The following is a 26,792-nucleotide window of genomic DNA, read 5'->3' on the forward strand; positions in this document are numbered from 1 at the left end:
TGTGGAAGACCCCCAATGCTGCCATATTGTTTTTAAAAACTAAATAAATTTTTTATATACTTTAAGACATGTAGAATAATAATTTTTACAGGAAAAAATTTAATTTTTGACAGTGTACTGTTTATTGCGTACATATAATAAATGTAATGATAAAACAAATACTAGGCTGTTACTCATAATTATATAAAAAATCTGTAATTTTACTGTGTTAATAAATTAATACATTATTGATTATGAATGATGTTTTCAATAGTAATCAAAGTAGAGAATACATTGTCCTCAATATTATTACATCTTTCTATAAAACTTCATAAAATGTTACCGCTGTTCTGACTTGCTTAGCCGACTAGAGAGTCTCCTCTATGAAAGGTTACAATTTTGACGCAGCGACAATAGAAATTTGACATGTAGAGGTTTGGCTACTTTAAATTCGAGTTATAGAGGTAAAATAATATTTCTAAATATCTGACAAATAATTCGAGTTAAAGTAGGTTTTATTTCGACTTATAGAGATTTTCCGCAGCAGAACGGAAGAAAATGAACAAAATTTTCGTCTTATAAAGATTTTCGAGTTATAGAGGTTCGAGTTATCGAGGTTCGACTTTATAAATTATTAACTTTAATAACTATAATTTAATTGAACACAATATTAACTTACCCAATCCTACTTCTAAAAAATTAACATATAAATTCAATGTCTTCGCTCTTCTGCTACATTCCATACTGGGTGGCTCGTCAAAAGTACATCAAAAAAAGAATATGCTCGCGATTAAACATAATTCTCGCAGTAGACACAGCCTCGCCAGGAGTTTTACTCGCTTCTAGAGAATGACCGGCCTTAGGCGTAAATTTACGCTCCGCGATAGCAAAGGAATGTCGTTCCGAGGCAGTGAAGCTGCCACATCACAAGATACATATATCGCTACTCAATTTAATTTACTTTTATCTCATTTTTAATTACTTCATTTTATACATGTTATTACATATGCTTTTTTATACGTATACTAAACAATACGTTCATAGACCAATGACTATCGTTTTTCACAAAAAATAGAGACATTTTATACAAAATAGGCGATATATATTAAAACTAATATAGTTAAAAGTTTACCGTCGCTAATTTAGTATGATGAGATATGAAAGACATTTATACGGCACAGGCTAATTAATATGTTATTAATATTTTCTAATACAAGTAAATATATAAATTACATATTGCGCATCTATTTACATAAAAAAGGCGACAAACGATAAGATGTCCCAGACTTCGCGTGACACCCGTTAATGGTAGACTCATGAAATCATTTCAAAATGAAAATCTTAGTATTAAAATATCAAGGCTACAGTGGTTTTTAAAGAAGAAGAGTTTAAAGTTGGCAAATCAAACTGTCCGAAATTCGCTCAGGTATGAAACCTCGTATCGTAAAAATATATGCAAAATTAATATTTAGTAATACCTTCACTATTGTGCAATGTGCCATACCTAAGGGCACGAATTTCGAACAGTTTGATTTACCAACTATAAACCCTTCTCATTTAAAAACTATTGTAGTCTCGACATTTTGATACTAAAATTTTTTGAAATGATCACAGAAGTTTGCTATTAACAGGATATCAGCGAAGTCTGGGATACCCTGTATATATAAGCATAAATGTATTTTTCATAGTATATGTATCTTTTTTTTTATTTTAAATCTATTAATATCACAATCTCATTAATCTAAGCTAGAAAAGATATCTGCTCATTAAAATTGATATTTGCATGCATTTGAAATAAAAATAAGGGGTTGAATATCGTTTGTCTCTTAACTATTAAAAATTGTTTGTGATTTAACCGAAGTTACCCTTTCATAGCCAAGATATCACAGAGCATCTCGTATATCGACAAAAGTTTTCTTACTTCTTGTACGTAGTATTAAAATAATTCATTTCTTTTTTAGAAAACTATATATACTCCTTTTATTTTTTTCAGTGATATTTCTTTTTTTATAAGTAAGTTAACGTCAAGATACATCTGACAAATATAGCGACTTACTATATACAAAAATAAATTTCATCCTACATACTAGAAACAGTTGACCGTTCAATCATTAGTAATTGTGATTGCTTTTCAAGATCGTTGGTTAATTATATGTTTGGAACTAATTGCCGATTTTTTCAAACAAGAAAACTATTACACACGACTATTTATCTTCAACTGATTCTCTGTAGTTTGTTTCAGCTCCATTAACTTTGCTTTCATCGGCTGAATATTGGTGCCAATCCATTCTTCGCTAGTTGACGAGAAAAAAATTGTTTCCATTTGAACTCGCAGGTAACCTTCCAAAGAAGACAATTCCAATAACAATCTGGAATAATATACCATGTATTCAAAATCCGCAAAATGTAGCAGATTTTTATATGAAATAGTAACAAAAGTTCTTATATATTTCGTAATACTGTGGAAGAATTTTTCATACTTTAAAGGAGGATGTGAAAAAGTGATTTATGCTCGGCCGCTAAGTAAAACTTTTGTTTAATAGTTCTTTGATAGTTTTTTAGGCTGCAATCACACGGCATAATTAATATTTTCCATAAACATGAAGGGAATACATGTAAAAAAAGAAGTGAGTAAATAAGTACGTATGTGCTGATAAAATAAGTCATAATACATAATGAACTATTTTATGGAAAGTTCTAACCCTTGAAAATCATCAGATAGATGACATTTTGTTATAATAGAGTTGAAAATGAGAGGGAAACAAACGAACGAATATTAGCAACAGATTATGTTAGCCAAAAAGCCATAATGGGAAGCATTATTATTAAATTGTTAACAAACTTTGTTACTGCCAATTCTGTTAGCATACTTTCATCAATATGCAACAATTTTGGCAAAATATATGACAGAGTGGTGACTAACAGTAAACAGATTTCGAACATATTAATGGTAAATATTGATGGTAAAGCTAAGCAATTTTGCTATTGCAAATAGTGTTAACAAATATCTCACAAAAATCCAATAATATATATTGAAAATGTCAGTATTCATCATTTTAGAGTCTAGATCCATAATCCTTGAACTCTTAATGACAATTTAATTCAATGCTCTGTATTAATTACACATTTCGGATTGATTTCTGAGGCGACGCCTATTGCCCCACCCACGGTTCACGGCTTAACGATCAAGCCAAGCCGCCATTCGCGCGTGAGTATGACTCTATACTCTATTCTCTACAATTTAAACGTACGATTGAAGTATCTGTATCTGAAGTATTTATATATACTCCCTTCATGTTTATAAAAAACTAATTACATCATGTAATTCTGCAGCCTACAAACTATTAAAAAAAATATACAAATTTTACTTGCCGTTTGGGATAAAAAATCGATCACTTTTACATATCCTCCTTTATAAAGATTTCTGAACAAAATAATTTTAAGGAGGTTTTCCAATCTATTAATATAATATAATTCAAAGAATTCAATCAAATTTTAATAATAAATTCATGATTAATGTATAGGCATTCCTGAACTTTTTTCGAATTTTTGACTGTATCGTTTTCTTTAATTTGAAAACAACTTTCTAAAATAGTTTTGAATATTATGAGAAGTTTTTCTTCTTCAATTTTTTCCTCATTAATATTTCCACATCAATCCTATCTGAAAAAGTCCATGTTAAATCAATAGTCGCATCTCTCGAAATTTATTGATATTATAAAAAATGTAGTTCACTGTAACAACATAACCCGCTTGATTGTTATCATTGCAGTTTTCATGTCGAGTAACGTGTATTGTGTACAATCATTTGAAGAAAGAAACGTGTTACATACAGGGTTTAACTAAAATAAGGTAATAAACTTCGAGGCTCCTCACACATATATTCATGTGAACTTTTTTTCATGTAAATTTTTTTGGTGTAGGAAGCTCAAACCCGAAATTTTGTTATCTTATTTTAGTTATACCCCTTATCTTATTTAGTTTATATCCTGTATATGCAACGCGTTTCTCTCTTCAAATGATTTCAAATCATCGAAAAATTAATCGGTAATGATTAATAGTGATGATAGATTAATTCGTTTGTAAGTGCCACATATTATGTGTGAAATAAATCCGTGAAAGCGTCAATATGTGATACAATTTATAAAAGAAGGAAAACTTCTGATTGATTATTGTAATTGCGCGTAATGTTTTTTTCGTCAAATAATTTTCAGTGAATGATAAATCAGTGATTTATAGAATTCCATGTTTATATTGTTGATGGCATGTTACAATCATATCATGTTTTACTATTAAAATTGATTTAACTAAATCTACATTTGTTGGAAAATTGATGCCTTCGTGATACGACAATTTTGGATAGCAACATGCTAGCGACTTCGAAATAATCATCAAAATTTGTGTTTGTATTACGTTACCCATAATAATTTCATACAATGTTATTATATTATTAACAACATGAGCTAACTTTGATTGTGCATATGTACATATGTACATTACCTGCATGTTGCTTCAATGTCAATATATTCGAAATTGAACGCAAATATAAAACCAATTGCCAACATTATTTACAATTACAGATTTGAACAATTTTGCTTAGACACGCTTTGTTATCTGATATATAAACAGATAGATTTGTTTGTAAATCAATCAGGTACGTGAGTAAATTCGAGAATGTGTTGATATAATTTATAGAAGATAAAAATTTTGAATTATTACTCGTTGAAAAATTGTCACATAAAAACGTAATACGTGTGATCTTATTGCTAATCCACGGTTGTGAAATTATTCGCCCGTCAAGTTACAACACACAATGTGAAAACATTGAGCTTTTACAATATAATAGTCTATCTTGTAAGTATATCTAATAAAGTAAACGAGAAAGAGAGAAAGAGGTATGTGTATGTGTGTACACGTGTAATAGAGTGATGTCATGAATGTATATGCTCTGTACCTTTGATTATAGCAAAGAGCAAATGCTTCGCCCGCATCGAATGAATCGTGCCACCCCTGTCTATCTTTTGTAAGTATTCCGTAATTCGTTATTCTGCTTATAATTAAAAAACTAATTTTTAACAAAATTTTGACAGATACAATCATTTTAAAATTGCATCAAAAATGCAATACTTAGAGCGGAGAGAGAAGGGAGAGCAAATGGTTTTGTTTTGAATTACCCTGTACATATATGAATAAAAAATCACAAAAGATTTCATTTTTTTATTTGGAGAGTCTCATTAAACTTTTTCAGAAATTTTAGAATAAACAAAATATTGTAAACAGCTAGTAAATTTTAAAAAAATTTGTATAAAGGTCAAATAAATGAGCAAATAAATTGGTGTTAAAATAAAATATTTTTAATTTCGTATAAGTATCTACGGAACGTTTTGACTCTATGGAGTCTCTTCTTTAGCACGAATATAATTTTATTCATGTTAAAAATTCGGAGAAACACATAATGATATAAACTTTTTTCTCAAGTAAATAAATTTGAACACACAAAAAAACATTAAAACGCATTGTATATAAAGCGAAATCCTTTTGCAAGTACATATATTAAAGCAATGTAAATTATAGTATATAATATTATAGTATATAGTCATAATTGTTTTCTGTTATTTGAGAAAAAGGTATTCCGTTATTATGTATTTCTCCGAATTTTTTATGTAAATAAAATTATATTTGTACTGAAAAAGATTCCATATAGTCTAAACGTAGATACGTTTGCGAAATTATAGAACAAATTCTAAAAATTTTAGAATATTTTAGAATTTACTAGAAAAAAAAGACGTAGACTTGTGCAACACTTTTAAAGTGTTTCAGTATATAAAAATTTAAGAAATTCCAAAAAATTAGAAAATTATAAAGTGTAAACAAAAAGTGTAGAAACTCCTAAGATGTATAGAAAAATTCTAAAGAATTTATAAAAAATTCTAAGAAAAATGTTCACCAAGTATCCGACTACTATAAAAACTCACTCCGTAAAAGCAGGTACTAAGTTTTCCAATTGCATGGGATTTGTGTAATTGTTTGCCACTTGCCACGGATTCATCCACGTCATGATCCTGTTCAAGAATATTTACTTTATGAATATAGTTGACATTCGACAATCTCGTAACTTATTCAGATTTATAATATTACAGAAAAAAATTCTTTCGTTTTTTATATATTTAAAAATAATTATTGTTCTATCTTACATTTATATTATATATGTAATTAATTTCTTTTTTCAATGTTTTTCAAACAAATCATCATAATAAGCTGTCACAAATTTTTGGCAAGCTCAATGTAAAATTTTCAAATACACTATCGTAACACTTCAAAAGTTTCAGCACGTTTAAGATTTTCTTGCATTTTGCAAAAAGTATAACAAATTTTTTTTAATGTATTCAAACAAATTATAACAAACTTTTATCTCTTTTCTCTTTTCTTTTCATAAAATTTTTATTTAAAAAATATTTTATAAAAAATGAACTTTTATACAAGAAGTTCGACATATCATCACGAGAAATCATCGCAGCAATAAAAAAAATATTTTAAAGCTTGAAAGTTTTGATAACACAGAAAAGTTTCTGCAATATTGTAGGAATATAAAATTAAAATATTGAAACTGTTACACTTATATTGCGTAATATTTCTAAAATGTCTCCGTAAAGTTGTAGCAATATCGAAATGTTCACTTTGGTCCACAAGGAATGTTTCTAAAATATTACGCAAATGTTTAGGTGATGTTGTCGCAATATTGTTTTTTATTTCATTTGCGATATATTATTGTCTCATGTAAGAGATATGTACAATATTTATAATTAACATTTAAAAATACAAATATAAAAGTCACATAAAGTAACAATGGCTTGTTATTTTTAATAAAAAATTCATATAGTTGTACGGTAAAAAAGTATACACGTATTTTCTGTATCCAAAAAATAAAAGTGTATTTTTTTATCGTAACGATTAGTAGACTATAATAATGTTTTTATTATAAATAATAAACCATTGGTACTTTGCATAACTTCTTCATGTATTTTTATACATGTGTATATTTTATTGAATTATAAATATTATACATATCTTTTAAAATAAATATGTTCATCCGTTTCAGATTCAATATTAAATATGATTTCTATACTGTTGTCAGCAAAAAGGTTGCAATATTTTTTTCGATGGGTTTCAGAACTCAGCCTTGTTCGTAAAACAGATGAACGTAAATTAGATCCATAAATAAGACCCAACTTGGGTCCTTGCTCGGTGAGCAAGTTGCATTTCCAAATCCTTCATTTCCTTCTTCTTCCAACGTTAAAACATGTGTTTTGTTTTTCATTTTTGCTTCTATTCACCTTGAGACGCTAACGTCCAGCTCTCATGCCAGCGCTTCGGAGCTCTGCCTTATGGTCCTTAAATGTTTGGCCTTTGTGATTTATCTTAGCCAAACTGTTCTTATCTATTCTTCCTACGTAGGTCTCTCGTCAATTTCTCCTCCAAGCTCTCGTTTATCTCACTATTTCCTGTACATCGCAAATTTCTCTGATACTGCTATTTCTGATCCTATCTTGGATCCTAATTTCTGTTATCACCCAGGACGTTTTCATCTCGATTGTCCGCATTATTGCTTTTATTCTTGCTGTTTCCGCTCTGATCTTCACTGCATAGGTAATAATGGATCTGACACATGTTTTATAAATCTTAACTTTTACTTTTATGGATATGCATTTGTTATTGCACCATATTATTATGTCACGCAAACAGCTCGATATTATTGCGACTTTCAATACTTGGGTTTCGTTTTAAATGTTCTTATCATAAGTTACGTTGACGCTCAGATATTTGAACTTTGTGATCTGTTATATCGTTTTGTTATCTGTTTTTGCATTTTGTTAGAATTCTGGACACTACCCATGGATTGTGTTTTCTCTAATAAGATTTTTATGTTGTAACTCTACGCGGTTGTTTTTAATTTAAGGCTCCTGACTCCTCAGCCGAGAACTCCGCATTGACGGTAGCGACATTCCGTCGCGGACAAAATTAGAACTAATACACGTGAAACGTGACAGATTGACGATAAAATGTGCATATCATTTTGTTTTGTGTTTCATTGTGAAAATATAACTTGTCTCGTATTTACCAAATTCGTAAAAATGGACCGCGAGTAAAGTTTCTTTGAATTTTATACATAAAAGTACATTTTTCACTCCTTTCAATAGCTATCCGTGTTTTCCTGTCTGAATAGACGTCACTTTACATGCTTTTTACGACTATTTACTGACTGCTAGGCGAAAAAAGGATAGTCGTGACCGATATTTAAAAGTGTTTTAAAGTCATCTGCTTAGTCTGTTTTATCCAAATTGGCTTTATTTACAAATGACATGTCGGACAAAATTACGTGTCATTTCACGCAATTTCTCGCTTCTGACGTTACGACTTCAATATGGCCGCAGCGAGTACTCAGGAGTCTTAAAGAGCAGTCTTTGCAGGCCATCTCCGTCCTTCGCTATTAGCACATCATCCACAAAGCAGAGTATTGGGATAGATTGACTGCCTATGTTATATCTTATGTTGGTACTTTTGATCTCATCCATATAATAAGAATGAATAACATGGGGCTTGGGATGTCACTTATTTAGTACCCATGTTTATAGAAATTTTATTTGTCATAGTTTGTTGCATTCTGATCTTTGTGCAATTGTTCGTATTTTATAGTTCTTGAATAATCTTAATAATATCTGAGTTGACTCCTTTTTGTTTTAAAATGGTTAGAGTGTCTTAATTTTGCTCGATCAAAAACCATGGCAAAATTTATAAAGCCCAGGAACAGTGATTTGTCATATTCTATCAATTTTTCAATTTCTTGACGTAGGATAAAGATTGCATCAATTGCAGGTTGGTTTTAATAAAATCGTTATTCTTCCTTTATGTCTATCTTGGTTGCAATTTTTTAAATAAGATTTTTGGATTCCTAAACCCATCAAATAAAAAATGTCACAACTTTTTTGATGATGTTTGTACACATGCTGATGAGTACCCGATAAACACTTCGATATGTGTAGTATCGGTAACTCGTAGATATACGTAAATAAGCAGAGGATGTTGAGATCTGAGGGGTACGCGAACATTGAGTAAGGGGGTACTCTCAATAGTTAGCTAAGCGCGAATTAGCTTGCGTATAAGACGATTACTACTCGATTTTATGTAAAAAGATTTGAATAAAAAGAACTTGTAAAACTACAATTTTTGTAAACGTTAATAACACAATATGCATTTATTAGTTGAAATATCTTAGAATCTTTACATATTGTTACAAAAATTACATTACGGAAAGATTTCATACACAAGATTTCAATACAAATGATTGCAGAAATGTTGAAATTGTAATGTTCCAAAAGAATGAGAATCTCAGAAACAATATAAGCGTAATGATACACAATTGAGATGTTGAAAAATTTCTGCAATATAGCTAAAATTCTGCAATATAATCTTCTGTGCTATTAAGGAGGTTTACTTTAAAATATTTTCTTAACTTTTATCAGATGATGTTTCAAGATATAGCTTAACAAAATTAAAAAATTAAAAAAAACCAACAGTTTTTAATTTTATGTAATTTAAAAACAAAATATCATAGAAACAAGATTAAAATTCAAGAGATTTAAAGCTATTTTCTTTTCTCTTTAAAATGCATTTTTACAGACTTTTATGATTTTTTCATCAAAAAATTTAACTTTTTACGAAATACGATAAAATCTCAAGCGTAAAATATTTTGAACAATATATATTAAATCTTGTCTATGCTTACTGATCGCTGGTGATGATATTGTGAAATTTCGTCTTGAAGTTAAGAAACCATTCCATGCCCACAGCTACTTGCCAACCAGGAAAGAGCAAATTACTAGGAATCGGGACTGGCCTGGGTTGTGGAGTTATGTGCAATGGGTGATCGATATATCCCAAGCTCTTTGCAACCTGCATATGCGTTTGTTCCGAGTAACCATAGAGCCAAACTTTCAGACACAGAGCTAATGACGGTATCGCTGTGGGCAACAATTCACACATCGTGGCATAATGATCATACCTAAAATTACAATTGACCAATGATATTAATATTTCGAAGCAGTTTATGCAAATTTTTCTCCATACAGCATAAAAAGATTGCAGAAATATTTCATTCAAGTTATTTCCTCAAATAAATTTTGTAAATTCTCTGAAAATTCTTGGATTCTTCTAGAATTTTTTTGTTTTTAATTAAAATTTCAGATAAAATTGGAGAATTTTTTAATATAGTTTTAAAATGATTTTATTGTACGTGACTTTTCATACAATTACAAAAAAATGTTAAGTTTTGAAAATTAACTTATTAGATTCAAGACTGTAATTTGTGCATAACAATTTAAATCAAAGAGGGCTACCATCATAGCAAGATTTGGTGATAAAATAATATTTTATATGTAATTTTACATACAGTTTCCAAGTCTTTCAAACTGTGTGCCATTACTTTCAGTTTCAAATACAGCTTTTAAACTAAATTAAAAAAGTAATATCACAAAATTAAAATTAACAATCCATTTAAAATAACGTACTAACTAACATCTCTAAAATTCTCCCACCTGGAGAAAGTAAAAACAGATTTTTTGTAACAGATTTTTCAAGAGATGTGTTTAAAACCAAAAGTAACGATGCAGAGTTCAAAAAAATTGGAACTTGCATGTAAAATCACATATAAAATATTAGTATTGTTCGTTTCGTCTCTCGGGAGCTGCTCAGAGTCGCTCCGAACGAACCCAGCGAACTTGCTAGTGTTCTTTTAGGCGAAAGTTATATAGAAGACAATCGGGGTGAAAACTTGGTTCTGTTTTATTACCTACTGTTAGAGCAGTTGAGAACCATTCAGGTCCACTCAGAGTGTAACGCTCCCTCGCGAAACGACAGTTTCAGTCGGGTCCATTTGGGTTACATAAGACAACTCGCATGTTTTGAAAAATGTATCACGCGAAAATGCAAAATGAAATAAGTGGACATGGCTAGAGAGTAGACGTGTAATATACCGATTGAGAAAATTGTAAAATAAGTTGATTAACAACATCTCTTCCTAATCTAAAATGCTTTACAAATTCTATTTTCAGAAATAACAACTTCATAATTTTCTATGCAATGTCTATTATTGTCTTCATTTTCAAAAGATAAAGAATCGAAAAACATTTCCTGGCTAATAGATGATATTTCCGATGAATCAGATGATGATAACGATGCCGAAGAACTCATGATTAACTTATAAACAAAACATATGTCAAAAAGTTAAATGAAATGAAGAAATGTCACATGATAGGATGCACAGCCCTGCAAATGAAAATTTTTCTCATAATTTTTATATGAATTGGAACATTTTCCAGAAATACTCAGAAAATTTACATCTCTCAGAATTCTTTATACATGTAAATTTTAAAATTTCTTATCCTATAATTTAAAAGAAATACTTTTAACTCTAAGATTTTATAACATTTTGTCAAAAATTATAGAACAAAAAATCTTTAGAAAAATTTTAGAATATTTTATAATTAGTATATATAAAAAATTCTGAAAAAAATATAAACTTTCTAGTATAAAAAGTGTTCTAATTTGTATAAAAAATTTGAGTAAGTTATAAAATTATACAAATCTGAAAAAATTTTATGAAAAAATCTGGGAAAAATTTTCACCATGGAGATTATATTCTTTCAGATTAAGTTATATTATCGTGTATTTTTTACCACCGTCTGAGTGGAACCGAATTCACTTCAAAGTCGTTTAGAGTAATATCAGTAGTTCACTTCCTGTTCTACGATCCACTTCCGGACTTTCTGTATCTTAACCTAAAGATACCCAGGTCTGCTTAAGTCTGCTCTAAAATAGACCCAGGACAGACAAATCAAACAAATCTATTATTTCAGCATCAAAAATCTTGCTATGACCACATGACCCTTCTTCGATTTAAATTTGAATTTTAAATTTGAAAAAGTGCTAAAAACAAATAATATGAACTAATGCCATTGCATAAAATAATATTCACAATACACTGATCTAGCTCACAGGAAATATAGAATTCGAAAAGTAATAAAACACATGATTTAAATTTAAATTAACAAGGATAAGGGTTATTACTTATTACTCGTCAACAAAAAACGTAAAATTAATTAGTTTTAAAATTAAATTTAAAATTAGTTCCAATAATATTGTAACTAAATCTCCTAATAGACATAATAGTATTACATTTCCTAAACAGTTTTCTTCCCAAACTAAGAGGATGAAAATTACCAACATTTTTATTATTTTTAATTGACTTCACATGTACTAATTTTGGGCATATTTTTAGAATATCTATTATGTTTTGTTGTTCCAATATCAAGTTCTATTAGAAGGATTCTATTAGAAGGAATATTAGAAATAGATTTATCAGAATTTTCAATTGATGTTATAGCAGAATACGAATAAATTCTAATAGAAGTATTTACATTAATAGAAGATTCCATAGACATCTTATCCGATTTAATAACATCAATATTAGTACAAAAATTAAAATTCATACTTTGAGAATCCATTTCCTTCTTAAAGGAAGATTTGTAAAGGTTGAAGAGAAGAGGGAAGTTTTACTTCTTTAGAGATAATTTACGTCTTTTAGAATGAATATCTAAATCTTCTTTATGAGATAATTCAAAAGAAGCTTTTTTGGACCTAGATATTTCTTTTTCTTCTTAAAATTGAACTTATAAGGAAAGCTACAAAAGTGTTGTCTTCCAATTTTGACGAGTCTTTAATATATTGTATATGAATCAAAATAAGACATGTTCTTTTTTATACATGACAATTTTCATTTTTAGGGAAAGAAACACCTCTTTGAAGAAAATCAGTATTTTTCTTTTGAAGCGTATATCGTCGAAATTATAAGAGATAGGAAAAAGGTTCTGAATGAAAGTTGAATGGCTTGAGGAATACTTTATAAGATAAAAAAAGTTTAATATTTTTTAAACTTTCAAAAAAAATTAAAAAAATTTTTTTATCATGTTATATGTTATAAATTACTCTTCAAGGCATTCAACTTTTATTTAAGACATTTTTCTTATCTCTTATAGTTTCAGCAATATTCGCTTTAAAAGAAAAATATCGATTTTCTTCAAAGGGGACATTTATTTCACCCCCTCAAAGTGAAAACGGGCACATATAAAAAAGACGTGTCCCTTATTTTAATCAGTACTATGACATATTAAAGGCTCGTCAAAATCGGAAGATAATACTTCTGTACCTTTTCTTGTTGGTTATAATTCATATGCAGGGTGGGGACAAAAAGTCGGTATAACTTATGAATAATTCGGAAAATATAAGTTTTCAGAAAAATATTTCAGATAAAAGTTGTAGAGTGAAAAAAATTCATTCACTGATATTATCAATTTGACCTTGAGTGGTGTTGCTAAGATTAGATCAAGGAATTTTTTTAATAAACTAGACAAAATAAGCGCGCGCTACAGAGCTTTTGATATTACATGATTTCATACAAATTACAATTGTAATACTACACTATTACCTCGACACCCCCCACTATTAACTTCTCAATACACATCAGTCAAAATATACGATATCCGCAGCCGCTCATGAAGTGCAGCGAGAGAACCAATCGGCATCGCGGAAAAGTGACAACAATAATTTCGATATATTCGATGTATTCTTTACATGCCTTTTTTTAAAAAGAAAAGGAACATCCTAAATTTTATTGCATATTCTTGTAACTTAATTTAAGAACTTTCTAAAACACTATAATAAAGTTTATTTTTATTAAGTGCTTTTTGGGTTATGAGGTTTGAATGTTAGACTACCGCCATGTTATGTGTGTAAATTTGACACAAAAGAGGTATAAATCCGACTGAACAACCTTCACGTGATAGATTTTGGGTAATATTAATAATAGCGGTATCCTAACATTCAATTCTTATAACTCAAAAAGTATTTAATAAAAATAAACTTTATTATGGTGTTTTCAAAAGCTTTTGAATTAAACAAAAATAATCAATTAATTTTAAAAAATTCCATTAAAAAAAAATCAAAGTAACTTCTTCAGTCTTTGGTAATGTTACCCAAAGTAATAATATCAGTAAATAAATCTTTTTACACCATACTACTTCTGTTTGAAATATTTTTCTATAAAATTTCTAATAAATATTTTCTGAGTTATTCAGTACCTTTTTTTCTCATTCTGTATAATAAACAAAGAAGTCAAAAGTAAACGGAGAAAAAATGTATAATTTATAATTTACAAAAAAAGTTTATAGAAAATTATATACATATATACGAATAATACATATCAATCCTTCAAAAAATAAGCAAGTTCAGCTATTATTTAAGAGATAATTAATAATAAATTTAAATATATTAATTAAATGAAATAAGAGAAAACAATTAATCAAAAAACAGTTTATTGCAATATGCAAAATTATAGCTGCAAAGTTCTACGCCATAAGTAGTCTGATCCTTCTTACCTTGACCAACCGGTGAATGCTGTACCACGAAATTCGTGCACCTTACTCACGTGAACTCCCAATTCTTCCAACCACTTTTCATGATTACTTATATGATGTCGAATTATAGGTATATGCTGCACAGAGCCAGTAGCTCCTTTGAACGCGGTTGCTGCCCAAATATTGGGAAAGACCACACTGTACTTATCCCACAATCCTAATAATTTAATATAGTGGAATCTAACAATCATTTTTCAATTTCTCTGCCTCTCTCTCAGTATATAAATATTAAAAAAGGAAAAAATACCATCAGGTAATGCAAAATTGTCTCTGGGATTATAGTGCCACACCATGGGTTCCACATATTTGCCAATGTAATGTTCTGTAAAAAGAAGAAAGGAAGGTCAGTCATGTGAAGGAATTTGGATAACTAAATCATACAAAGCGTTATCAAGGTACCGTTCAAAACCTGTAAGTCTATCGATCTCAGCATGTCATCCCAGATAATGATCTTCAAATAGGGATAGGTTTCCTGAATATATTGCGCTATTGCCAGGATGTGTTCTAGATATAATGATGATTTGCCATATTTACTGGCTGCAGCTCGTTTAGTGCAGACCGAGCAAAGGCCCAAGTGCCATACTTCATCGCAGCCTATATGTAAATACTGTATATCAGGGTGAAAACTAACAATCTGACGTATTAGCGATTTCACCACTGGAAGAGTTCTCGGATTTGATGGACAAATAGAACTTGGAAAGGGTTCCACTTCGCGCAGCGATCTCCATTCATCGTGCTTCAAAAGAAACTGGAATTTAAATCACTTATCAAATAACACAATAACCTAAATTTAAAAATAATCATTATTAATTTTAAACATAGTATTAATTTTAACATAAAAAATGTAAAATTATCTAATAATCCTAAACACTTTCCTCTATAAACATTTTTTCTTACAATTTTTTAAATAATTCTAAATACATATAAGTTTCAAAATTTTTTCAAAAGCTCTATAATTTTATAACTTTTTAGAAAATTATTGATTTTTCAGAAAAACTCAAGAAGTTTATATTTTTTCTAGCATTTATATTAAGTATCAAATATAAATTAAGTATCAATTAACTAAAATTTAAAAATAATTGATATTTTTTAATTATAAATATAAGAAAGATACAAGATTGCATAATAATTCTAGCAAATCTTTCTATAAACACTTTTCTTAGAATTTTTCATAACATTTTTAACTTTCCAAAATTTTTGTAAAATTTTATAACTATTCAGAAAAGTTTTCAGATTTGTTTTATATGAAATTTTAGAACACCTATCAGAAGTATTCAAAAATCTTGTTTATCTCGTCTTTAATATACTACATCTTTTCTAGAATGTAAACTACTTATCAAATAATTTAAAAACAATTAATAACATTTGATTAAGATAGCCTTAATCAAGGCGTCGATCAGGACTAGAACTTAATATTAATATTTATTATGTGATTTTATACAGTTTTATGTTTATTACACTGTTCACCAAACAACGGAGGTTGTTAAAAAGTGTCAATTTTGCCTCCCAAGACACTCCTAAATAGGTCTTGAAAAAGATCTGTTTCTATTGTCTAAAAATGTTTGGGTCCTTAAATAACAAGAAAAAAAATAGTCATTTGTCCATGAAATGGTAGGAACATTGCAAGAATAGTTTAAATACAGTAAAAAATGACATTAACCACATGTACGGTTAATAATTAGAAAACTATGATTTTAGCTAAAATTGTGCGTACATACTACATAAAAGATCGCAGACTACTTCAATACTATCTGGAATGCACCATGTGAAGTCATTTAGCATCCTTTGATCAGAGATCAAGACCCTCCCTCCTCCTCTCTCTTTCTCTCTCTCTGCGTGCAATTATCTCTCTGTGTATGCGTGTGTATAATATAATGCTCGAATGTACTATATAATATAAAGATATGCAAATTCACACTTCGTTTGCATTTTCAGAATCTGATGATAATGATTCTTCATTGAAACAATCATCAAAGTATTGAGCAAATATTGAAATGTTTTTTTTTTTTTTTTTAATCGGGCTTTACCAAAAAACACAAGTGTTAAGAACAACATTCAAAAACACGTTACCCACCCTTCATCCACAAGTATGCTCAACAATAATATCACTTCTATCTTTTGTTTTATCAACGAGTAAATATATAAAATGATTACTTTAATAAAGAATCATCAAATTCTAAAAGTGCAAAAGTGCACAAACTGTAAACTCGCTTATTTTTACATTATACATTCGCACACACATGGCAGAGAGGATTTAAAGTTACAAAATATCACAGGAATGTAACTGTAGAGTCCCGATCTTTGCCAAGTGATGCTAGATGAACTATACCTTTACGTGATGCATCCTAGATAGTGCTAAAGTAGCCTGCGATCTTTACATGCAGTACCTACAATTTTAACCAAAATCATAGTTTTCTACTTATTAATCGTAAAAAGAACCTTTTTGCTTCAATGTTGAACAACTCGGTGAAAAAAGTTATATAACGTTCGTCGAGTGTACAAATTAAATCTGGATCTCCCTATATCTTTCCAGAACGAGTGTCTTAACCAATTTGATCACTAAGATGTGGTAATATTCATTGCAACAACTGATCATATTTAGAAGAATGCATATTAAAGGCGCGTGAAATAAAGGTTAATGAGAAAACTTAAACTGATACACATCACTTTTCAAAACTAATTAAAAATGAGCTTTATTCAGGCATAATTGGATCTTATTGTTAGTGTTGATATTTCTTATGTAATATAAGTTCATCAAACTACGCGCTATAATATAACAAATGCTTAAGAGCATCATTATTGTTAAATTGGTTATCAATTTAATATTGTGATATTACTATTCTCGTTCAACTTAGAATTATAATTTAAGACCGAAAATTTATTCAGCATACGAGATGTGGCAGAAAAGTAATGAGAATGATTGTTTTGCAATAATTTTATTTTATTTTTATACATTAATGTTATCCCTCTCAAAGTAGTTCTCTTGGGCAGCTATATATCGGCGGAGGCATTGTTTCCAGTCTTCGTAGCACTGCAGGAAGATCTCAACTGGAATCACGTTCAGTTCCTCGGTTATGTTCCTTTCGTTATTGATAGTACTAAGATGACAATCTTTTAAGTGGTTTTTGATCTTGGAGAATAAAAAAAGTCACACGGACTGAGATCCAACGAATAGAGGGATTGGGGAACCACAGAAATCCTAATTTTTTTCTCTTTTTTTTCGAAATCCATTCTTTCCCGTTTTTTTTAACGAAAAAATGGATTTCTGTGCTTTCCTCGTCAAATCTTCTATTTCCTCTATTCGCCGAATCTCAGTCTATGTGACTTTTTTTTATTCCCCAAGATCAAAAAACACTTAAAAAGGATGTCATCTTGATACTATCGATAACATTCAAAAGAGCCTAACTAAGGAGCTGAAGATAATAAGTTGAGACTGTTGAGATCTTCCAGCAGTGCCACGGAAAGTGGAAATAACGCCTCCGCCGATGTATAGCTGCCCAAGGGAACTACTTTGAGACGGATAACATTGATACATAAAAATAAAATAAAATTGTTGCAAAAAAAATCAGTCTCATTACGTTTCTGCCGCACCTCGTATAATTCAATAAACTTAAAAAATATACATTCGTTAACAAAAAATAGGGAACACTTTCCAGACACCAAAAATTAGGCTATTTTCAAATGGCTCGGCAAAAAATCATCGCAGATAAAAAATAAAAAAAGCATTTTAAAGCTTGAAGTTTCAACTTTAACGCTGAATCGATAGATTTTTAAAATTCTTTTAACTTCCTTATGCAGTAAAAAAGCACACCTTGTTTTATTCCTTAAAATTTCGTATTTTTGACACTTTGCAGCTCAACAAAAAAATTTTTTTCGAATAATTCAAACAAATTGAACAAGAATGCCTTCTACGGTCGCAGCTAGGTCTTCGTGCTTGTATTGTTTGTGTGATTTTATATACTTTCCTCAAGTTCAATTGTGCGCCGAATTAATTTTCAATCATAACACAATTCTAAATTGAACAAGATTAAGTAATATCACGTATTATTAAATATTAACCTTTTTTTCCCCCTGAAAAAACTGTAAAGAAATTATTGCGAAAAATTTCGAAAAAAATTCTTTTGTCGAGCTGCAAAGTGTCAAAAATACGAAATTTTATGGAACGAAACAAAGTGTGCTTTTTTTACTGCATAAGACAAAGAAGTTAAAAAAACTTCAAAAATCTGTCTGTTCAGAACTAAACTATATTTCATTTGTAACGACCTGGCTTTTCCGCGCACGGGCTGGCGAGCACGCGGATGAGGTCGCCAAGAGAACTAGACTTGGATGGTTGGTAAATAAGCGAGACTTTATTTCGCGTATCTTCGGTACTGTACAAGATCGTAGCGTTCTGGACGCGGCGCGCAGACGGACGAATGACGATGACGCTCGGACGGACGTAACAAAAGCTTAGAATTACGCGCGGGCGGACAAACAAAGAACCAGAACGCGCGGACAAAAAAACGGAACGTATGACGTGATAGTCGGAACGGCAGGATTTAAACGCGGTATTTACAAGCGGTGTTTATTTACAGGCGCGGGATTCCGAACCGAGATTCTCGGAATTCGGAATCCCTGTTAACGCGCTGGTGCCGTGGCCTTCCAAAGGCCGTGGCCACGGCCGGAGACGTGGCGCGCGCGGTACAGCTGTACGTTTAAATCTCGATCGCGACACGCTGCGGTTAGTACCGCGATGTTATGCGACGGTGGTAATCGACGCCAAGATCACTTAGTGGAGGCGCGGAACTCTACACCCCGAGTCGTGAGTCGATACCGAGATAGGACGGCGGATCGGGAAAGCGCCAGCTACCAGGATCTCCTGGTGAAGCCCAAGATAGACTTGAGCCCGTGAACCGGCGGTCTAGGAAGCGGATGGCTCGTGTCAAGATCACTTGACTGAAGCTAAGTTCGCTTAACTCCACTGAGCGTTCAGGATACACTTCGTTCTCGGAAGGCGGACGGAGAAGAAGCCTCGACTATAGGAGCGGCGGCGCTTATATAGTCGAGTCTCGTGGGCAGGGACGGTGCGGGGGTACGGAACGATACGATATCGAAGGGGGAATCCCTGCCGCTCGAGATCGGTCCAGTGGCTGCCACTCCGGTCGAGCGCGTGCGCGCGGAGATCTTTCGACGCGCGGATGCGTATACGCGCGCTACGCCGGTTTTACAATTCTTATTGGCGCTGTGCGCCGGTTTCTCGCTGTCCGGCGGTTGTTCGGCCGGACAGCCTGGAACGGTGGACGGTCCAAGGGGGGGCGCGAAAAGGCGGTTTGTTACACATTTATTACATTATTTTCGTAATTATAAACTATTCTATTAAATATTGTATTTTGGTTTCTCGCGATAATTATTAAGGCAACATTTATCCTTATACTTGTAAATATCTTTGAATTTGTATTTCATCTCTATTTGTCTCATGTCACGATCAAATCCGATAGTTATTCTGTTATTATTCTAACGAGTCCGTTAATTTGCTCATCTCCGAAGAAAACAAATTTCGCATCAGGGTAGCAAAGAAGAGTCAACGAGCATCGATAATTCCCAAACACCGATTTGAACGGTACGTGCTCGCTCGTTTAAATCGGTAACACCCATCGGAAGGATCATTTGGCCAATAATCTTCATTCCGGGTAAGAATCGCTCTTCCCGACTCTCCTTCGCGTAGCGACGGAAGATTTTCCCGGAAGGAAGATTTTCCGGGGTTCGTGCTCTCGTTCGAGAGTCCGACGCGTCAGAAATCCTGAGCGACGCGACCGATACAACCACTTTGCGAAAGTAATCACGCACGTATTTTGACCGGAATCGGACTTTATACGAATAGACATCGGACACTTCTATTGTAATCGTTCCAAATTCTCGGCATAAAGCAATTTTTGTGTTGACAATTTAAAATAAACATTATTGCGGAACTACAAAACTGTGACAATTCAGTGCATTTTAGTCCGCTTCTGCCGTCCGTTTCCCACACCGAACGCCGAGTTCATCCTTTCTCGTTCGTTCTCTCTCGCCCTCGCTCTCTCTCTCTCTCTCTCTCTCTTTGTCGCTCGCGGTACTGTCGTCTCTCGCGCTCTCGACGCTCGCAAGCAGCATCGCACGAATTCGAAATCATCACTCCCGCGCTCTCTCTCTCCCTCTCTCTGGGAGAAACCGGCCTTCAGTGCTCGGAAGTCACTCGCTCAAGTATTCTGTCGATTCAGCATTAAAGTTGAAACTTCAAGCTTCAAAATGTTTTTTTTTATTTTTTATCTGCGATAATTTTTCGCCAAGCTATTTGAAAATAGCCTAATTTTTGGTGTCTAGAAAGTGTTCCCTATTTTTTGTTGACGAGTGTATATAAAATCACACAAGAAACAGGCATTAAAACCTAGCTATAATCAAATAAGGTTCATCTTAAATTAATTATGTTTTCATATCGATCTATATTTTCTTGTTGACATCTTTGAATTTTAAGCAAAAAACATTGTAAGATTACATATAGCAACTCAATAAACTTTTTTGTGAATATTTTTTTCATATGATAATATAATTCTTCATATAATTTTTCAAAATTATATAATTTTATAATTTTTCTAAAAATTTTTACACAAAATTTTGGAACACTTTTAAGAAGTATTGACAAAGTCTGTATGTTTTCTAGAATTCTTTTTATATACATATATGAATTCTAAAATATCAAAATTTTTCATTCTTTCTCACAATTTTTGAAAGAAAAACTCAAAATTTGAAGAAATTTAAGATATTTTTTTTAGAAATCTTCATAAATTCAAAAAATAAAAAAATATAAGATAAAAACTACTTTTATCAAAGAAATATAGTTTTGTAGAAAATAATTTAATATAAAAAAATTAATAAAGCAATTTTTGCTATACCTCCATATGACCGAACGTTTGTACCAATGGGATAACTGCTAAACCGCAGTCACCTGCTATTTGCAGAATATGTCTAGCCTCCTGGATAGTGTATCCACTCGTTAAGCTGCTCGGACCATTGCTTCCTATTGGAGAGAGATCCCGGTTGTAAGGGAACGTGTCTTCCCACTCCAGTAGCAATCCGGTAGCTCCCCATGTTCGTAATAGCGGAAAGAGCTGTAAATTTTCTATTGGGTCATAAGAATAAAAATAAGCGCAGACGAGAATAAAGACAAAATGTTAATGATGACTATTGTCAGTCAACATTAGGGTTAATATTCAAAATAACGATGTTAGCTCTTATAACTGTTTTCCAGCTAGGACATAATGTTACATTGCTGTGTAAAGTTTTTATTGGAACACAATTAGAGCTCTAGACTCAATTTTTAATACACTAATGACTGAACAATAATTTTCTTCCTCTACAGGATGCGGCGCCAAAATCCGGACAAAATTCAATTTGAAATTTCCGCCGTTCTATACCATTGGTAGTTATCGCGATTAGCGTTCCAATAGCTTGACACATGTACTAAATCACTCTGATAAAGTGAACGACCCACCTAATGTCCGGTAGGGGCACTCTAAAGGAATCTGAAGGCTCTTTAGGTGCCTGGGTGCACTCGGGTGGGGAATCTGAACGCAGCCTACCAGGGATGCATGGAGGACTGGGTCAAGCGTTGGCACATGTGTGTTGCTTCAGATGGATCATATTTTGAAGGAGATAAAATAAATTTGCCTGAAATTTAACTCTATTTTGTTTTATTTAAAAATTCCCGGTACTTTCTGATCATAGGGTAAGTCGGAAAAGTCCAAAGGTTTTACAACACGAGGTGCAAAATTGGTTGTCGGAAAACATCGGCATGTTTTGGTCGAAAGAATTCTGGCCTCCCAACAGCCCAGATTTAAATCCTTTGGACTTCTATGTATGGAGCGTAATTGAAAGAGTCACGAACAAGTTCAGATATCCAAACGTCGCATCACTGAGAACCGCTATTGAAGCGGGATTCGCCGATATGGACCGTGACGCATTAAAACGCGCTTGCGCTTTAGACAGAGACTGGAGGCGGTCATTCAAGCAAGCAGGGGATATATTGAGTAAATGGGTTCTTTATGGCCTTACAAAATATGTGGTTAAAAAAATTTTGTAAACCTTTTCATTTTTGCAATAAAAAATGTTTGGAAAAAATGTATAAAATTTGTCCGGATTTTGGCGCCGCACCCTGTATATAACTTAGACTGCCTGTTTTCCAACAAAGTAAAGAGATGATACATTGTAACGCTGTGTCCAACACAAAATATTCCAACTGTGACATTGTTACACTGTTTGATAATGTAAAAAAATAACAATAAGTTGATTTTATACAAAATGTATATCATCAACTTTCTAAAATATTTTATGTATAATATACGGTGATTATATTCATACACAGTATGTCGGAAAAAAAACAAAACTTTTTAAATTAAAAAAAAACTAGTAACACCATCTCTTGAAACAATATACATCCTAAAACCTACGTATCTCATCTACAAAAAATCTACGAGATCAACTTCACTGCAATAGATCAACGCGTTACTAAGTTATGGCGCTTAAAGTGACAGTATGTTTTGTTATCTTGTCACAAAAACACAATGGAACAAAAAGCTAACATTAAATTTTGTTTTAAGCTTGGTAAAAGTTTTATTGAAACATCCTCCGTATTCGCCTGATTTATCGACATGTGACTATTTCCTATTTCCAAAACTGAAAGTGGCCATGAAAGGACACTTTTATGAAAGCGTTACACATGTCTAACAGGCCGTGACCAAGGTTATTGAGGCGATTCCGAAAGATAACATCAAAAAATCTATGCTAGCATTGTTTACGCATGCCCAGTGGTATATTGATGCAGAAGGGGTGTATTTTGAATAAACAAGAAAAATTTTAACAAAATAACTTGTTTTTTTTTAATTCCAAAAGTTCCATTTCTTTTCCGACATACTGTGTAATTACTGCATGTTTTATAATGAATATAATCTAAATTGTATAGAAAAAAAAGAATATAGAGAAAGAAGAGTGCTTCAATCATTTATCAAAAATTGTATCTAAAACTCTAATTATGTTCCAACAAAAACAGCTAAACTCAATGTAATACCAGTGTATACTAGCTAGAAAACAGTCTACAGTAAAAAATAAAAAAAAAACAAAAAAACAAAGTACAAAAAAAACAAAAATAGAACCAGTAATCGCCAGGTTCTCGTCGCTGGTATTGAATCAGGCAAAAAACAATTTTTAAAAATTTAATATTTCTTTACTAAAAATTGTTGTTATATATAAATCTATATGCAAAATAGATCTAAAAATGAGCGTAAATACATATATTAAAATATATACAAATCTGATCATAAAGAAATAAAGAAAATTGAAACATAATGTCACGTATGCATTAAGTATTTTGAATATTTTATTGTTATCAACAATTTTCCCTGCACTTTCCACAGTAATATAAATATTATTTTTCTGTTTCATATATATCAAGAAACACTGGAATTAGTTTTTTAGGTTTCTGCTCGGGGGGAAATTTAGCTAATTTCATGTACACTCCTTTAATAAGAAATTATATACAATATTGTTTTCCAACAGTTTCAGAACCAAAGTTTAATTAAATAAACTATTATTAAATTAAAATATATTTTATTATTAAACACAAAATCATTTACATCATTTTACATATAGCACCACGAGCATAAGCAGACGATCTGCTAACCCTCATGAAAAATACATGCAACTAGTGTTTGAAATAACACTTACATAAGTGTTAACTCTCAAATAAACCTCCAACTTGAGAGTATTTTTCATGAGGAAACGTTGCTTCTTATGACGCTTAAGCGTTAGCAAATGAGGAAACATCACTGAAATCCAAACTCTAATTATAAATTTTCTTTCGTAATATAATCATCATAATGTAATTTTATTTTCTGTTTACTTAAAAAACTGAACATATGAAAGTTTGACTTGTCATCTAGACATCGGATAAAGCTTCTGAAAAACTGACAATCCAAGTCGAAATCAGACTGATACCCAGCAAACAAAAATAAATTCAAATAAAAATTGCAATTTATTTTAATTTATTCGAGTTTGCTTTTTAAAGTCCTAGAATATTTTTGGATTCAAATGAATTAAAATATAAAATAAACTATTCATAATAAATTCGGATGTATTCGTATCAATATTATATTATCTTTAGATTCAAATAAATTCAAAAAATAAAACAAATTTGAAAATGTAGAAATAAACTATTTCAATTTTCATTTGCTGGATAATTCTAGCATTAATATCGTCAGCATATTTTAAATCCGGACCTATGTCTTAGCAACTACTGTTTTATTACTCATCAAAAAGAGATAAAACAAAAATTTCATATAGAAAATTTAATTTTATCAATGAGATTTATTGAAGAAAAAACATATCAAAACTTGTTCAATATTAAAACCAAAATAGAAAATCATTTTTTAGAAATTAATTTTATCCCCTTTTAGAGTAAATTCAGACAGCAAAAAAATAGTTAATAAGATATCAAGAGATATTTTATAAGTGTTCCACGCTCACAACGCTTTTGGAATCATTTCATCACTGTTTATTAATTAAACAAGAACAAGTAATACTTGTGAGTGTTGCAAGCATTAAACAGAACATGCCTTTTATGTATTATTAACAATATGTCTCTCGTTGGAGATATTTCAAACATTTTTTAAATTTCCGATTTAAGGGCCTTTTCTTATTAAGGCCACAGTCTTGATTCACGTTCAACGAATAAACTACGTTTACACGGTTTGATTTATGCTAAAGTTATAACATCGATATTATAAAACTGGCCAATTATAATCTATACAGCACAGCATTGCAAAAACGTTAGGTTCGTTTTCTATTTCTGCACTAGGTAGCACTGGAACGTCTCTTCTCGCTTTTTCTAACTTTCAAACATATTCCTATTTTACTTTAAGTATACACATTTAGAAAGTTCAAGAACACAAAACAAACTTATTGCAAAATATTGCTGCAATGTTTCAGCAACATTGCAGCAATGATAAAATGCCCAGTAAACAAAAAAAATTTTAATAAATTAAAAATTGCAATTTATTATAATTTATCCAAATTCGCGCTTTAGAATTTTCGATTATTTTTGAATTCCAATAGATTCAAATAGATTAAAATATAAAATACACTATTCATCATTTTGAATTCGATGGATTTATGTCTCCATTATATTATACTTGAATTCAAATGAATTAAATACAAAATGAACTAGTCGTCATGTTTCAATTCATATTATTTTTGAATTCAAATAGATTCAAAAATTCTAAAGTGCAAATTCAAAAATATCAAAATGAATACGATCCATTTCATTTCCGTTTGCTAAATGTCCACTTCAAATATATAGTTGCATCGCATTAAAAGAATATTATACATATTCTGTTGCAACATAACATATTAATATTTCTAAAATGGACAGTCTACAACTACTGCAATATTACTAAAACATTGAAAAAATATTTTGCAATGCTTTTGCAAAATGCTGTATAAAAAATATTAAGTTTTGGAAAATGGAATGATTATAATTAGCCAATTTCATACCTAAGGATGTTATTAAACCTGATTAATAGTCACCGAGGAATTAATCGCTAGCGGTTATGGTATACAAAAATTACCCTTGATAAAGATTACCTTTAAATTACCTTGGATTACTTAAGTTTACCTAATACTACCTCAGATTATGAAATACTACTTCATATTACCCAAGATTACCATAAAGTATTAAAAATTACATCATATTTTCTGAAATTAGCCAAGATTTTTTCAAATTTACTTTGCTCATCTAAGATTACCTTATACGAGTAGCAAAAATATTATTTCTTCAGATCTATTTTAGATTTTCACTATTTAAGAAAAAACGCAATTTTACAAAACAAATATTTATTTACATAAACACAAACAAATATTTATTTACATAAAAATATAAAAATTTTGCAAACAGAATATGTATTATACATATACATAGCAAGAAGTTCGACTACTCATAACGTTTAAGATTTTTTAATACTAACAAAACAATATCCAATTAAATATAAATATTAAACCTCTATGAAGTTAGCACATAATAAATATTAATAGGTATTTTATAAAATAAAAAGTATTAAAAAAAACACCAATAGTAATGCAGACTCTTTGTTAAACAATATCACAACTTAATGTTAAAATTAAAAATTAAAAATTTTGCGACTAATCAAATTAAATATAAATAAAAAGGCACAGTTGTGAAACAAATATCTTAAAACTTTTATGTGTATGTATAAAAATTAT

The 26,792-nt window shown here is 30.8% G+C and overlaps 1 protein-coding gene across 4 annotated transcripts in view; it reads right to left on the bottom strand.

The window, feature by feature from the left end:
• Positions 1-476: 476 nt before the first annotated feature.
• The window catches only part of LOC105202946 (hexosaminidase D), a 29,613-nt gene continuing 3,297 nt past the window's right edge, over positions 477-26,792 (bottom strand). The window contains exons 3-10 of one of the 4 annotated variants that reach the window (XM_026140408.2): positions 24,243-24,343; positions 21,416-21,631; positions 14,907-15,255; positions 14,755-14,829; positions 14,469-14,664; positions 9,764-10,039; positions 5,955-6,041; positions 477-2,348 (exon numbers count right to left, since the gene is read on the bottom strand). In XM_026140408.2, the coding sequence (XP_025996193.1) occupies positions 2,174-2,348; positions 5,955-6,041; positions 9,764-10,039; positions 14,469-14,664; positions 14,755-14,829; positions 14,907-15,255; positions 21,416-21,631; positions 24,243-24,341 (1,473 nt within the window). In that variant the 5' untranslated portion in view covers positions 24,342-24,343 and the 3' untranslated portion in view covers positions 477-2,173. Of the gene's footprint in view, positions 2,349-5,954; positions 6,042-9,763; positions 10,040-14,468; positions 14,665-14,754; positions 14,830-14,906; positions 15,256-21,415; positions 21,643-24,242; positions 24,344-26,792 lie in introns of all 4 variants that reach the window. The other 3 variants (XM_026140406.2, XM_026140407.2, XM_039456869.1) reach the window with 3 other exon arrangements.

The sequence above is a fragment of the Solenopsis invicta genome, chromosome 13 (genome assembly GCF_016802725.1).
Source record: "Solenopsis invicta isolate M01_SB chromosome 13, UNIL_Sinv_3.0, whole genome shotgun sequence".
Taxonomy (NCBI): domain Eukaryota; kingdom Metazoa; phylum Arthropoda; class Insecta; order Hymenoptera; family Formicidae; genus Solenopsis; species Solenopsis invicta.